Genomic DNA, 16,123 nt, shown 5'->3' on the forward strand with positions numbered 1-16,123 from the left:
GCTCAGGAGTCGGCCGCGCAGGGCGGGAGGATGGGGCCTGGGGCCCGCGCCCACTCAGAACCTAAGGCCGAGGGTAGAGTGTGGGCGGGGCTAGGGCGGAAATGGGACTAGGCGGCCATGGGGGTGTTCTTGTCCCACCCGAAACGACCCATCGGATTTCCTCCCGCTTCAGCCCACGTTTCTAGAGGGCCCTTGCTTGGTAGGGAATTTAATATGGAATGGCAGTCTAGCTCTAGCAACTATGGGCCTCTGGATGGTGTTAGAATCACTATTGATTACAGCCATTCTGGGGGCTTCCACACAATCTTGCACCTTCAGTCCATCCAGTCAGGTTCAGGGGTCAAAGGGAAGAATGGCAGAGGCTAAAGGGTTCTGACAGTGCTTTTGAAAATCACTAATAATTTAGCATTCTCACAATTTATAGCATTCCACTTTTCAGCTTTCCCATCAACCGTTCCTCAAGCCCCCAATTTCTGCGAGGGCCCTGGGCCCCTAAACTTATGAAGTTGAGTTAGAATCAGGATTTTTCTCATCTGAGGTTACAAGGAGATACCCAGTTCCTCCATCACTAATGACACAATTCTCAAGACTGAGCCTGGTTCTGAAGGCTCTCCTGATATATATCATGAACCAATTTATCAGTAGGTTATTGCTTGACATTTACAAATATCCCCAAAACTTAGTAGCTGGAAATAACAATCCATTATTAGTAGAAGCCTCTTGAGGACAAACTTGCACAGTTCAGATTTCTATTGGTCAAAGTCACAAGATCAGTTCATATGAAAGGGAAAATGAAACACTCCGTCTTCTGATGGGAGCAACTTCAAAGAATTTGTGGTTGTTTGTAATCTGTCACAGGATGTGCTGGGTCTTGGTCAAGGGTCCTGTTGTTTTTTTCTACTTAGATGTGTTTAATGGGTTGTGTGAGGATGCACCTACTCCTGGGTCTCTGCATGTGTGAAGCTCAGGAGGTGTGTCATGGGAATATGAATGCAAATGGGCCGGTCCATTTAGTTAGAAAGAAAAAGCATTAACAAAGAATTAAAATTTTTTAATGAATTTAATGGTTTAGATAGCAACTAAAAAGTAACGGAGTACCTAAATTTAAAACACCAAGAGTAGAGTAATCTCAATGAAAAATACCAGTACAAATACAGATAAGCACAAGGACAAACAGAAAAAACAAGATGCTAAAAATTACTCCAAATTTATTACTAATTATATTATACATAATGGACTAAATGTTCGAGATAAAAGAAAAGGATTGTTAGGATTTTTCAAGTATTCGATTTTTTTTTTTTTTTTTTTTTTAACTCCAGCTACTAAAGTATAAAGACACCTCTGGGGCTGGGCTGTAGCTCAGAGGTAGAGCACGTGCTTAGCATGCATGAGGCCCTAGGTTTGATTCCCAGCACCAAAAAACAAACAGAATATATACAAAGGGTCAGAGAGACTTAGAAATGAAAAAAAAAAAAAAATCAGGCTGATATAGCCATATTAATATCAAAAAAGAACTGAATAGAAAACATGAGAAAGTTTAGATTTTTTCAAAACAAATATTTTTTGAAAGAAATCACAAAACTAAATATTTGCCAAGATTAACACAAGTTAAAAATGCACAAAGAAATCATTCCAGAATGCAAGAAACCTAAAGTAAACTTAATTACCCAACCAGTAAACATTAAAAATATAAGAAAAAAACCTCGCAAATTTTTGCTGCACAAGTGAAAATGAAAACATGCCTAGAAAATTTTAACTCACAATATGTAAGATGGGATTGGAAACCCTAGTTGTCCTATAAGCATAAAAGAAATTGACCAAATGCTTTAAAATCATTGTAGAAAAAGGGTACCTAAAACAGTAATAATTACTCTAGATCTGAATAAAGCAACAGGATAAATCACCAAGTTAAGAATTTAGAAAACATGGCAATATTCCCCAATGCAATGTATGATACTGTCATAATCTACATAAAAATATCTTTCAAGTCTTTCTTGAATTATTATTTTGGTAATACTGGGGAATGAACCCAGGGCCTTGCATATGCTAAGCACATACCCTGCTTTTTGTTACAGAACAATCACATGCCATTGTTATTCAAACATATATTTGTGAGAATATTTTATAACATTAGTAAATGCAAGTTACCTTTAAAGATGATCCATTATGTCCAAGTTGAGTGGATCTAAGAACACAAAGTTAACACTAGCTGGGTATAGCTCAGTGGTATACTGCTTCCCTAGCATGTGTGAGGCCCTGTGTTTGATCACCAGCACAAAAAAGTTTTAAAGTGTTAAGATTAAAAAAATAAAATAGCCAGGCATGGTAGCTCATGCCTATAATCCCAGAGATCTGGGAGGCTGAGACAGGAGGATTACAAGTCCACACACTTTAGCAGTTCAGCAAGGCCTTGAGCAACTTGGCCAGACACTGTCTCAAAATATTAAAAAAAAAAATTTAAATAAATAATAATAAAAATCAATAAATGACCACATTTGAGAGTCCTTTCATTCATTCACTCATTCAAGTACTTATTAGGCATTATAGGCCAATTGGAGTTCTAGGTACTTGAGTCTTACCAGTGAATGAACATGATCACAGGATGCAGGGAAGGCAATTAATAAATCCAAGAGAAATGCAGCCTCACAAACTAAGGAATATTGAGAAATCTTTATACACAGACTGGGTAAAAAGTAAAACCTAATAAGTCAATAAAATGGAGAGCATCTCATCAGAACTTTGAAGAACAATATGCTGCTTTTATTACTTTTGGTCAGCTTTTATTACTTTTGGTCAGTATTGTGCTGGAGATCATACTCATTAAAAAAAAAAATAACAGTTGAACTAGAATAATAGTCATTCTCTACAGATATGACTGCTTGGTGACAAACCAAATAAATGAATCTATGTGTTTATGTGCCCTAAAGTGGCAACTTCGAATAATTCATGTTTAATTTAAACCCCAATATGACTTTTAAGGTGGGGGTCTTTAGGACTTTACTGAAGTGAGGTCAAAAGAGTGGAGAACAAATCCAACAGGGCTATGATTTTATCAGAGGACAGAGAGACCTTGTTCTTAGTCTCCATCACATGAAGACACATTGAGGTGGCTGGCAACTGCGTGCCAGGAACAGAGGCCTCACCAGAAGTTGACTGTGCTGGTTGGTACTCCTGATCTCAGACTTCTGGCCTTCAGAAATGTGAGAAAATAAATTTCTGTATCATTTCAGTTTATTTATTCAAAACAGAATCACTTTTTAAGCCACTTGATATACGGTATTTTGTTATGGTGGCCTAAGCTAAATATGACAGATTTTGGAACTGAAAGTGGGGTTTTGCCTAAAAATGTGCAAGCAGCTTTGAAATTCAGTAATGTATCAGGGCTGAAAATTTTTTAAAGCACATGCCAGGAAAAAAAAAAAATTAAAGGATATTCTGGTGAAGTGTCACTTGGCAATGAACTATTATTAAAAAATGGAGAAAATGCAATCCTTGAAAGGCAGAGGTAAAGAACTTGGTAGAACTATATTCTAGCATTTCACAGAAGGTAGAACCTGGAAGTATTACAATTGAAAGTCTGAGAATTATAATTAAAATGTTGAAGGAGTAGCTTGGTTCCTCCTGACTCCTTTATTAAAATGCAAAAGGTAAGAGCTGAGGTGGGCACAGTAGTGCACACCTATAATCCCAGCAATGCAGCAGGCTGAGGCAGAAGGATTGCCAAGTTCAAGGCCAGCCTCAGCAACTTAGTGAGGCCCTAAACAACTCAGCAAGACCCCATTTCAAAAAAATAAAAAGGGCTGGGGATGTGGCACAGTGGTGAAGCCCCTCTGGGTCCAATCCCCAGTACAAAAACAAAACAAACAAAAAATAAGAGCTGAACTGAAGAAAGAATATTAAGCAAAAAGGAACCACAGCTTCGGAGATTTGGAAAACTTTTAGTCTAAACATACTACAAAAACTAAGAAAGCTTCTACTAAAAATGTTGTTCAACAACTATTTGATAAAAAGATCATGGGTTGGCTGGGCATGGTGGTCATGCCTATAATTTCAACCCTTCTGGATGCTGAGGCAGGAGGATCATAAGTTATAGGCTAGTCTGGGAAATTTAGTGCGACCCTATCTTGAAATGAAATTTAAAAAAAAAAAAATCGCTGGGGATATAGCTCAGTCAGGGTGCTTGCCTAGCATGGGCAAGACCCTGTATTTATCCCCAGTAATGGGAAAACAAACAAACAAAAACTGAAGTCAGAAACAGAAATTAGATTATACTAGCAAAGACACTGCTGCTTGGATCTACAAAGAACCCAGCAGGCAAAGCAGTAAATTTCTTAGATCTTATAAGAAGAGGATGTAGGGATAATCAGCTACGAATATTGACTAGCCATTAAGAACAGGTAAGGATGGTTTCCTTCTTGGCATGCTCAGTGGGAGATCAGTGGGATTAGAGGATATGCTTGGAGGAGTGTCTTTCAAGAATTCACCTGTGTCCTATATCATCTTGGAGTCTGGTGAATTTTCACATGAATAAGCCACACTGGCAGCCACTTATCAACAAGGGATAAGAACCAAATCTTCATTTATCTCATATAGCATGTATTAATGCTACAGTAACTATGAGTCCAAGCACCAGGATGAGGCCAACCTGCAATACTGACCTCACCTAAGATCCACAAGTGCTCAGACTCAGGTATCTGTGAATGGGCAACAGGGAAGGGGCCAGGGATGTAGCTCAATGGTACATCAACCCTGTGGTTGATCCCAAACATTACTAAAAGAAAAAAAAGTTCCAGGGGATCAACATATCTTATTTCATACTATCAGGATGGCATCTAAGGATAATCTGAACCATTACAACCCATACAAGGCAATTAAGACTAATCTGATGATCTTTGGTGTCACTGTCAACTTTAAAGGTCACAACAGATGGGCTAAATAGTAACACCCATACCTTTACATTCATAGGCCTTCTTCCCAGTGTGAATTTTTGTGTGTTTGTTTAGTCGTGAGGAAACAGCAAATGCTTTTCCACATTGCTTACATATGTAGGGTTTCTCTCCAGTATGGGTTCGCATGTGAATGTTAAGGGATGTGGAATATATAAAAGCTTTCTCACATATATCACACACAAAGGGCTTTTCTCCACTGTGAATTTTCAAATGTTTAGTACGATGAGAAGAAGTAATGAAGGATTTCCCACACTGAACGCATTCAAAAGGCTTCTCTCCAGTGTGAGTTCTTACATGATGAATCAAGCCTGAAGTCCTAGTGAAGGCTTTCCCACATTCCTTACATTCATAGGGCTTCTCTCCACTGTGAATTCGTACATGTGTAGCAAGGGCTGAATACTGAGTGAAGGCTTTCCCACATTCCTTACATACATAGGGTTTGATTCCAGTGTGTGTTCTTATATGTTCAGTAAGCTGAGTAGATCTAGAGAAGGTTTTCCCACATTCCTTACATTCATAAGGTTTCTCTCCAGTGTGAACTCGTATGTGTTCAGTCAGGCCTGACCACCGGAGAAAGGCTTTCCCACATTCCACACATTTATATGATTTTCTTCCAGTGTGAATTCTACTGTGATCATTAAGGTATGCGTTATTTTTAAAGGACTTGCCACACACCCTACATTGGAAGGACTTTTCTCCATTATGGGTTTTTATATGTGCAGAAAGTTGAGAAAAAGTAGTGAAGGACTTCCCACATTGCTCACATTTTTTGGATTTCTCTCCTGTATGAATTGTTACATACTGAGTTAGGTGTGAGGAAACTGCAAAGGCTCTCCAACATTCCTTGCATTCACAGAGTTTATTTCCAGTGTGGGTTCCCATGGGATTATTAAGGCATACAAAACACGGAAAGCCATTTCCACATTCCTCCCATTTGTAGGGTTTTGTTGCATTGAGAATTTGAAGATGTACATCAAGGTCTGTGGCATGAATAGGTTCGTTCCCATATTTCTCCCATTCATACGGATTTCCTCCATTGTGAGTTCCCATATTTGCCTGAAGGTATGATTGATTAAAGAAGGCTTCCCCACTGTCTCTGTATTCAAAGGGTTTCTCTGTCATGCTAGTTCCCTGGTACATCATATCTGGAGTCAGGCTGAAGACTTGTTCACACTGATTCAACTCAGAAAGGTTCTGTTCAGTAGAGGTTTGTTTATGTAGAGTAAGGATGTTTTCTCCATACCCATTACCCTCAGAAATGTATCCTTGATTTTGCATTCTCACATCTGTCATAAGGCATGACTGTTCAATGGGTACTTCTCCACATGGCTTATAGTCACACAGTGTCCCTCCATCACTGAGGCTTGCCTGCTGATGAATGCATGAATGAAGATTAAGGGATTTCAGAAAGGTGAAATAAATTTTACCCAGACATTTCCATGGTCTTTATAATTTTTACAATTTCCATTTCATGCACAGATTTCCTGACCTCTTTATTTCCTAAAAATTGGATAATGGATCCTTTCATCAAAATCTTGTGCCACTGACTCTAACTGTAAAAAGACTATATTCCCATAAAATTGTTTAAAACCTACATGTCAATTTGTCTAGTTACATATTTGGGAATGTGTTTTTGAGAAAGCTCTGAAGCAACAAGCTTCATGATGTTCAAAATCTCTCTCCAGAGGAACTGCTTCCTCTTAGGTATATACTACTCTCAAATATCTCTCATTTGGGGGCTGGGGCTGGGGCTCAGCGGTAGAGTGCTTGCCTAGCGCATGCAAGGCCCTGGGTTCAATCCTCAGCACCACATAAAAAAATAAATGAAAAAGTAGAGACATTGACAACTACAACTAAAAAATAAATATTTAAAAAAATATATCTCATTTGTACTGGTTCTCTATAAAGGAATTCCCAATCTTTTCTAAGAGTGAGAAATAACAAATACCCCTTGTTAATCTTACCGTTTGTATCCCAATGGAAGTTTGTGTCATACAGTCATTCTGAAGCTCTGACCCTTTGGTGCTAGGTTGGAGTTCCAATTCTGAAGCTAAACAGCAAAAGAAATGTAAGGGTTTGAAGAAATAAATGGTAGTAGAAATTAAAAATGATGAGGGGTCAACTGTCCTTGTTTGCAAATTAAATATCAGATTTAAGGATTTTTAGTATATTAAAAATTTGACAATAGAGCTGAGCGTGGCTCAGAGGTGGAGTGCTTGCTAGCAAGCATATCCCCTTGTGTTCCATCCCAGGCACTGCCAAAAAAAAAAAAAAAAAAGCAGCAATAAGGACACAAGGTCAACATTTTATATGGCTTATTTCATATTCTGTGAAAATTAAGGTGAAGATTATCAGAAAAGGAAAGTAAGAACTAGGAAAAGCATATACTGAAACAATAAACTTAAAAGAGGGAACAGAATAGGTAATTTTGTGAGATTATAGGAATGTTTGAGTAGATTGAAAGTAATAGGTTATAGGAAGTGGAAGATCTCAAATTCTGAGGAAAATGGCTTCAAGCTTCAGAAATAAAGTACACCTTTAAATGTTTTCCCATATTAGCCAGGCATGGGGGTGCACACCTGTAATCCCAGTGTCTCAGAAGACTGAGGCAGGAGGATCACAGGTTCAAGGCTAGTCTCAGAAACTTAGCAATACTGTAAGCAACATAACAAGACAAGACCCTTCTTAAAAGATAAAAAGGGCTGGGGACATATTTCCCTAAAATTGTTTAAACCAAGTTATCAAGTTATCCGGTTATATATTCAGAAATGTGCTTTTTTGAGAGCTTCATGGTATTTAGATTCTCTCTCCAAAGGAATTCCTCCCTCTGGATGCAAATTATTTCTCTCAATATCTCTCATTTGTACTGGTTCTTTATAAAGAAATTCCCAATCTTTTCTGAAGGTGGGAAATAACAAATATTCCTTGTTTACTTTATCAGTATTAAAGCACCCCTGGGTTCAATCCCAAACACAAAAAGCAAACTAATTTTTTCTCATATGTATAGCACATACCTATAATCCCTGCTACTTGGAGGCTGAGGCAGGAAGATCACAATTTGGGGACAAATCTGGCCAATTTACTGAGATCCTGTCTCAAAATAAAAAATAAAAAGGACTGGGGATCCAGCTCAGTGGTAGAGTTGCCCTTGGGTTCAATCCCTAGTACCAAAAAAATAAAAAAAGAACAACAAAAAAAAAACTTCCCATATTGCTGGGTGAGGTAGCACACGCCTATAATGCCAGATACTTGGGACACCGAGGCAGGAAGATCAACTGTCTCAAATAAAAAAGGGGTGGGGTGTAGCTAAAAGGTAAAGTGCCTCTGAGATCAATCCTCAGAACTAGGGAAAAAAATTCCTCATTAAACTGAGTTCTTCTTACTCACATTGAAGAACTTCACTTTCCATTGTCCTCAACTGTTCTTCTTTTAACGAGGAGATCAGACTAGGTATGAAGAACTGATATCCTGTGCAGGTGGAAAGATGCATGAATGGAAGAGGCTCATGCAAGAGATGACAATCCTTCTTATGACTAAAGAATTATAGTTCTAATGAAAGCAATTATTTCAAAATGGGTAAAATGGAAAAATATGGGTTGAATGTATAGCTTATTGATACAGCATGTGCTTAGCATGTGCAAGGCCCTTATTTTCATTCCAAGCACCAAAAAGAAAAAAAGAAAAAAGAAAAAGGCATGTCTCTCCATTTCTGTGCCCCCAAAAGATTGGGTATCTCTAAACTCTGATAGTCAAATGAAAGCTGACATACACATTTACAAACACTAAGACTTATCTTCAAGTAGAAAATAAAGCAAATCTAACAAAAGGATATTTGTTCTCATGGGACAGCAACTCTTCCCACTGGTTCTCAAACATTACTGTGCATTAGATTGATCTGGAGTGCTTCTCAAAACAGACAACCAAGCCTCAAACTAAGTATCCAATATAGTTATTTCAAAGTTGTGGAAGGAAAGTGTATATTCCTAACAGGCTTAGTGAGGTCATGGTGTTGATGACATTTTAAGAATGGCCACAGTAGATTAAAATGTATTATATCAGGAACTATGTGTTATTTCCCACTATAGTCAGAATTAACAGTCAATTCTGCAAGACAATAATAAGCATATGAAATACATCTGTTCCATATCAAATTACAAGGAATAATGACAGCCTTACCTACTGAGGTCAGGTTCTCAAAGTTCTCCAGCATCACATCTTTGTATAGGTTTCTCTGAGTTGTGTCCAGTAAAGTCCACTCCTCTAGGGTGAACTCCACAGCCACATCATCAAAGGTCACTGAATCCTAAACCATTACACACATGCTGGTTTGAGCCAATTAACACTTCCACCAATGTTCACTGGAGAATTAGGAAAGGGGGCTTAATACCTATATATGGTTCTGAGGTCTCCCATATTCCATCCCCAGTGTTCAATGGCCCTAGGAACGCCTCTCTCTATCTAAACTCACTCACTGTTAACCACCTACCATTATATATGCCTTGAACATCATTTGTTAAACGTGAATTAATCTCAGCACACCTAGTTTAGGAGCTTTTGTCCTACCTGTCTCTACTGTAACACACTCCTGAGCACACTGCAGATAAATGCTAATGAATAAATTATTTGAAAAAAGGACACTAATCTGCCTCACCATCTGTCAGAGCACTCAGCAAAATGAGAAACATGCAGTGGGCATCATGAGGATCAAAGTAATTACTGAAATACTGGGATGATTTTCAAGGTAACACCTCACCAATCTGAGGCTTCCACTCCCTGAGGAAATTCAAATGAGGACTCAGTCCTTAAATGGGGCTGTATTTCCATTAAAATAAAGTCTCTCTAAAAGGCAATGTCTTTAATGCACAGAAGTATTCCACTTTGTGGAAGGACACCCTTTCTTTTTACCTGGTAATAATTTGCCTGGTAGTCAGTCACCATTCTTTCTACGTTTGTCTTTTCTTCATAAAAGCAGACTGGTTCCGTGGAAAGAAGGCCTAATGGAAAAGAAAGATGGCATCAGAACCCAGAGTTGCCCATAATTCCTATATTCACATGCTATAAAGTCATTCCATCCTACATGGAAATTCCCTCATAATCTTAAACACTCAAAAACCACATAAATATACAACATTACCATGAAATGCCACAATAGCCATGACATGTCTCACCTAGAGCCCAGGAAGCCAATTCTGAGCCATGCTGCCCACTGGGGAAAGGGTAATGATCTCATTTTATAGGTTAAAAAACAAAAAAACAAAAAACAAAAAAAACTTGAGCCCTGAAAACATATAACTCTATTTTCCCATGGTGGTAGAACTCATGAAGATTATGCAGCACCTCTTCCCAAAGCATAAACACCAGGGAGATGAATTATGAGACAACATTCTATGTCCCACTTCACTTCTTCCTAAATGAATCAGCAGCATGACTGCTGAAGCACCATCCACTGGACTCTATATTCTGCAGGGGAGACCTAAAACAGAGTATGAAAAAGAGCATCAACAAGGACTTACCATGGGACAAATCAATGGCTGCCATCCTGGGATGCTGATGGTGAAATGTGCCTGAATGCTCCCTTCCCTGATGCCAAGACCACTTTAGGGCAGCGTATGAATCTAAGTGGACAGAAGCAATCTCCATTCCTTTTCATACAGGGTTATGTGGAGTCCCATTCATATCAATCATTAATCAACATCAAACATCAGTCATTAAACATCATACATTAGTGTTCTCTCTACAGTTAACATATGTGAAAGCCACTAAAAATGGAGTATTCAATAACAAGTACAATTACACAAATACTGACAAGACTGGTATTTGTCAGAGGTTGCTCTAATACCTTTCTATATATAAGTTCAGATAATTATCATAATCATCCTACCATTACCATACTTAATACTGAAGAAACCTACAATTCAGACAACACTTATAATTAGGCTAGTATCATCCAGTTTGGAAGTTGTCAAACAGGACTTGGATGCTGCTGCTTATCCTAAAAGCCTGATCTCCTATGATTCTTACTACTCTCCACATGACCAGAAGGTAGTCTTGTAACTATACAGTATAATTCAGTAGTACTAACCCCAAGTGTTATTGACCACTTCTTAAGGATCTAGTATGACTAAATAATTTTGCTTAATAAATTAAAATCAGAATAAAAAAATGAACACGATTTAGCTACCTGAAAATTCTCAAATATGTTTGGAATAACTTGGATATCTGAATCTATTTGTGTGTATATGCATGCAATGGGAACTGAACCCTGTTTTGCACATGCTAAGCATGTACTCTACATCCCCAGTTCCTGAATCTGCTTTTTCTTGGTACCAGGGACTGAACCCAGGTCACTGACTGCTGAGTCACATCCTCAACCCCTTTTATTTTGTGAGACAGGGTCTCACTATTTAGGGCCTTGATAAGCTGCTATGCTGGCCTCAAACTGGCAAGCCTTCTGCCTTAGCCCCCTAAAATGTTGGGATTACAGGCATACCTTTTTTCCCCGCTTTTTTAAAAAATAAAGCAAGTTTATTCTCGTTTTAGAAATACTAGTTTGAGAACAGGAAATGGCCTTCTTGTAGGATGGGCATGAGATTAAAAACAGAGAGAAAGGAGGAACTGGGGAGGGAAGACAGGAGAATGGAGGCCATCTCTCTCACTCTGGATGGGGGTAGGTCAAATGAATGATGGCTGGCTAGGAGATAGTAGACACCTGCAAGAACCGGAGAACAAGGGATCATCATCCACAGCCTCTTCATAAAGCAGCAGGTAATGGTGGCACTAGTGACTGGAGCTATCCCTGTAACCACCAGTCTGTGACGAGCACAAGCAGGCACTGCCCACCTGGTACCAGGTAGAGTCAGCAATGCTGACCTAGGCACTAGGGGCACAGTAGGACACACCTTCATCCTTGAGCTCCAAGCTATGCAGTCTCAGGCAATGGCTTTGGGGCCCCTCCAGCTCCACACAAACAGGGCCGAATCCCCAGCTCTGCCATGCCATCCTGGCCCACAATGCACACTGATTTGGCAGGTAATAGAAAATAGTCTTCCTTCTCAAGTCACTCTACCCACCAGCTGGCAGCCAACTGCAACCAACTCCTTCACAACAGGAGGCAGTCTCACAGGTACACATGCCCGCTGCTAGCCATGCCACAGCTGCCACCAGCACCACACCCAGCAGCAGCACTGGTAGGAGACATCTATTTTGTGCAGCCAGCAGTAGGGCAAAATAGACTCTGGGGGACCGGAAGCAGCATGCCCAGGTTGGTGGCAGAAAGCACAGCTACCGGGTACAAGTGTGTGGAGGAAAGCCAAGCAGGTACGTTCTCTTTCCCTTCCTCCCACTGCTACCCCTCTGTATTAATTTTGTGAGATATAAACACAAAATAAGTACAATCAAACTTTAGGGTCCAGTGAATTATGAAGATTTAGTATGAGAAAAAGAATGTAATTATCAATTTTTTTTATTGATGACATGCTGAAATAATTTTCAATATGTGGGACAAAATAAAATATATTATTACAAAAAACCTTACCTGTTTCTACTTTGTTTACTGTGGCTACTAGAAGTTTATCTCAGGTCTGTCTTACTCTTTCATTCTTTCACCAAATAATCAGGAAGTCCTATTTCTGTGGTAGGCATAACCAGAGCAGGGATACACAGGAAATGTCCTGTCCTTAAAGATCCAAAGTTCTATAGGATAATAAAAACAATAACAAAATAACTGAGATATTAATCATAAGTGCTATGGGGGGAAAAAAAAAACAAGCAGCTGAGAAAACAGTGTCCTGTACATGCATACACACAGAAAGCACAATTACTTTTTTTTTTTTTTAAGTAGGAATTTAATCCAGGGTCAATTTACCACTGACCACATCCCAGCAGTTTTTATTTTTTATTTTGAGACAGGGTCTTGCTGAGTTGCCAAGGGCCTTGCTAAGTTGCTGAGGCTGGCCTCAAAACTTATGATCCTCCTGCCTCAGCTTCCCCAGCTATACAAGCATGCACCACTGTGCCTGGCTAGAAAGCACAGATACTGTGAACTGGTTCTGGGGCAAGATGATAGCAAAAGAGGGAAATAAACATTAACTACTTCACCTTTGACCCAACAAGATTAGAATTATCAAGGATTTTATAAGAAATTCAGAACACATTTCCAGTACTGATGAGCTTCATCAGCATCTTGGTTGAAAAAATTCTCAAAATGAAGAAATCTGCCCTCTTCCCCCACATCAGTAAAAGGTGAATGCCAAACCACCAACACTTGTCTACTTTATGGATCTTCTCAAAGAATACCTTTCCATAGTATTCATCGGGTGAGAAAAGACAGTCAATTTTTTTTTGCATCAGTTCTTTTTTTTTTTTTTTGTGGTGCTGGGGATTGAACTCAGGGCCTTGTATACAAGATGCAATCATTCTACCAATGAACTATATACCCAGTCCTTGCTTTAATTTTTATTAATTTCTTCCTTACACTTCCTTCATGTTTCTTACATTACCTTGTAACATCATTTTAAAGAGTTCCTTTTTTTTTCTTTTTCTTTTTGGCAGTACTGAGAATTAAATATACTCTACCACTGAGCTACATCCCCAGATCTTCTGATTTTTTAAAAATTTTGAGACAGGATTGCTCACTAAATGCCGAGCCTGGCCTTAAACATGTGATTCTCCTGTCTCAGTCTCAGAGCGCTGGGATTAGAAAGTATGCACCACTGTGCCTAGCTAAAAGATTAGCTCTTAAAAAAAAGCCAGATGTGGTGGGAAAATTCTGTAATCCCAGTAACTCAGGAAGCTGAGGTTTGCATGTTCAAGTCCAGCTTCAGCAATTAGCAAGGCACTGTCTAAATAAAAAATTAAAGGGATGGGGACGTAGCTTCAAGATAAAGTGACCCTGGGTTTACTTCCCCAGTTCCCAGAAAAAACAACAACAAAAAATCTTCAATAAATCAAATAGAACAACAGCCTAAATAGTGATCTGCAGAATGAAATTTAAATGACAACCCCCTGAAGAATTCACAGTTCATGACTCATGAACCAAATTCACCCTAATAAAAACCCTATAGGTCTTACTCTACACAAGAGATGTTTCAAATGCTAAATCGACATATGGTAAGTCACATGTCTAGATCGGTGGGGTGGCTCACACCTATAATCCCAACTATTTAGGAGGCTGAGACAGGAGAACCCAAAGTTCAAGGCACCTCTTGCAACTTAGTATGACCCTGCCTCAAAATAAAAAATAATAAAAAAAGAGGTGAGGATAGAGAACCCTTGGGCTCAATCCCCAATATGGGAGAAAGGGGATCTAGATCCAAGTACAGTGCCTACAATATGCCCACAATCATTCCCTTCCAGTCCATTCACTCACCCAGTCTTTGAGCCATAAAAGAACTGAGCTCCTTACCAATAGGAAACACATTCAGCTGAACCATATTAACCAAGATGGTACCTGTGGTTGATAAAGTACCAACTCTAACACTTGTCTTGGAAGGCCAAATGAATAGTGCATTGTAACCAGTATAGCAGTAATAATCACTAAAAGGACTGTGTCTTCTGAATGTGCTTGTGCAGAAAGTGAAAAGCTCAGAACTGCAGCTCAATTTAAGAACTAAGAACCAAAGAGCTTCTATGATAGTTCTCATAGGAAAAAAAAAATGTTTTCGTCACCACAGGGGCTGTTATTGTCAAAAATTAAACAAAAAAATTTATGCGAATGGATTAAGTTACAACACTGGTGCATACCCATAATCCCAGCAACTACAGAGGCTGAGGCAGGAGGATTACAAGTTTGAAGCTAGTCTCGAACTTAGTGAGACCCTGTCTCAAAATAAAAAGGGCTAGGAATGAGGCTCAATGGTAAAGCACACACCTGGGTTCAAACCCTAGTGTGTGTGTGTGGGGGGGGTTACAACATCAATATCAACCTCACCTAATTTCTTATGTGAAAATTAGGGCATTAATCAGTGTGTTAAAAACAGGGGAGATTACTCCAACATGGCCAAGAAATTACATTCAGAGAAGCACATAATATTAAAGATTTATTATATTCACAGGTTCTAGAGAGGAAAGCACAGCAAGTCAAGCAGGGGACTACAAGGGAAAGCAGGTTGAACCAAGCAGGTGAGCAGCTGTAAGAGGGTGACAACCTATGGGGTGGGGGGGTTTACTAGAAGTCTGAGTGGGGTAATTAAGCAAAAGTAGTAAAGGGATTCCATTGGTGCCTTTGAATGTCAGGAGTTCACAGTTAGAGGGTATAATAAGAATTTGTGGCAGAGGCCAGCCTTACCACACTGGCACATCTGGTGGCCTTGGATGAGAAATACTGAAGCATCAGAAAAATATGAAGTTTTAAGATTTACAAAACAATCAGGGAAGAGTATGAAATGTGGAATGGGGGCAAATGACAGTCACCCTCTTAACCCCAGGATACTCTAAACCTCACTTCCCAGGGAAGTATTTTCTCCTTTGACTTCTTAGTAGACTAACCTTGGTCTCTTTGAAAGCCCTATAATAATTACACACACCCCAAACTATGTAAAGATGTCCATAACCTACTGTGAAATCACTTTATTTGCAGTTAATTTTTACTTTTCATAATTTGCTTACTTTTTTTGGTGTGTGGTGCTAGGGATTGAACCCAGGGCCTTGGGCATGGGCGGGGGAGCACTTTGTTTACTTTTTTTTTTCTAATTTATATATGACAGCGGAATGCAATTTGTTTACTTTTAATCAACAAACTATAGTATACAATGTTGTTTTGAAATATATATTCATTTTGTGATGAGAACACTTAAAATCTTTAGCAATTTTCAAGGATATAACATGTTATTAACTAATAGTCACCAGGTATATAAGAGATCTTTTGATCTTTCTAATTCCAACTGAAATTTTATATCCTCTGGACAACAGCCCCCTCTTTATCCCTTTGCTACTTCTATGAGCTCAATTTTTTTTAGCTTAGGTATACAAGGAGATCATGATGTATATGCATTTCTGTGCCTGGTTTATTTCTCTTAACATAACATCCTTCAGGTTCATTCATGTTGTTGCAAACAACAGAATGTCCTTTTTTTAAACAAATACCACCTTTGAACCTGCTTTATTCAATCACCAATAAGACTCTGATAAGAGGGTCCAAAAAAAAAAAAGCCCAAACAAACAAAAGCCTCAACAAT

At 38.9% G+C, this 16,123-nt stretch overlaps 1 protein-coding gene across 9 annotated transcripts in view; it reads right to left on the minus strand.

Moving 5' to 3' along the window:
* Positions 1 to 1,041: 1,041 nt before the first annotated feature.
* LOC107145155 (zinc finger protein 426-like) overlaps positions 1,042 to 16,123 on the minus strand; it is a 25,727-nt gene continuing 10,645 nt past the window's right edge. For 2 of the 9 annotated variants that reach the window (XM_048795255.1, XM_048795256.1), the window contains exons 3-9: positions 12,484 to 12,641; positions 10,463 to 10,591; positions 9,855 to 9,943; positions 9,126 to 9,252; positions 8,337 to 8,417; positions 6,914 to 6,999; positions 1,042 to 6,320 (exon numbers count right to left, since the gene is read on the minus strand). In XM_048795255.1, the coding sequence (XP_048651212.1) occupies positions 4,932 to 6,320; positions 6,914 to 6,999; positions 8,337 to 8,417; positions 9,126 to 9,252; positions 9,855 to 9,943; positions 10,463 to 10,589 (1,899 nt within the window). In that variant the 5' untranslated portion in view covers positions 10,590 to 10,591; positions 12,484 to 12,641 and the 3' untranslated portion in view covers positions 1,042 to 4,931. The remainder of the gene's footprint in view (positions 6,321 to 6,913; positions 7,000 to 8,336; positions 8,418 to 9,125; positions 9,253 to 9,854; positions 9,944 to 10,462; positions 10,592 to 12,483; positions 12,642 to 16,123) is intronic. The other 7 variants (XM_048795251.1, XM_048795257.1, XM_015488967.2 and 4 more) reach the window with 6 other exon arrangements.

The sequence above is a fragment of the Marmota marmota genome, unplaced genomic scaffold (assembly GCF_001458135.2).
Source record: "Marmota marmota marmota unplaced genomic scaffold, marMar, whole genome shotgun sequence".
Classification (NCBI taxonomy): domain Eukaryota; kingdom Metazoa; phylum Chordata; class Mammalia; order Rodentia; family Sciuridae; genus Marmota; species Marmota marmota.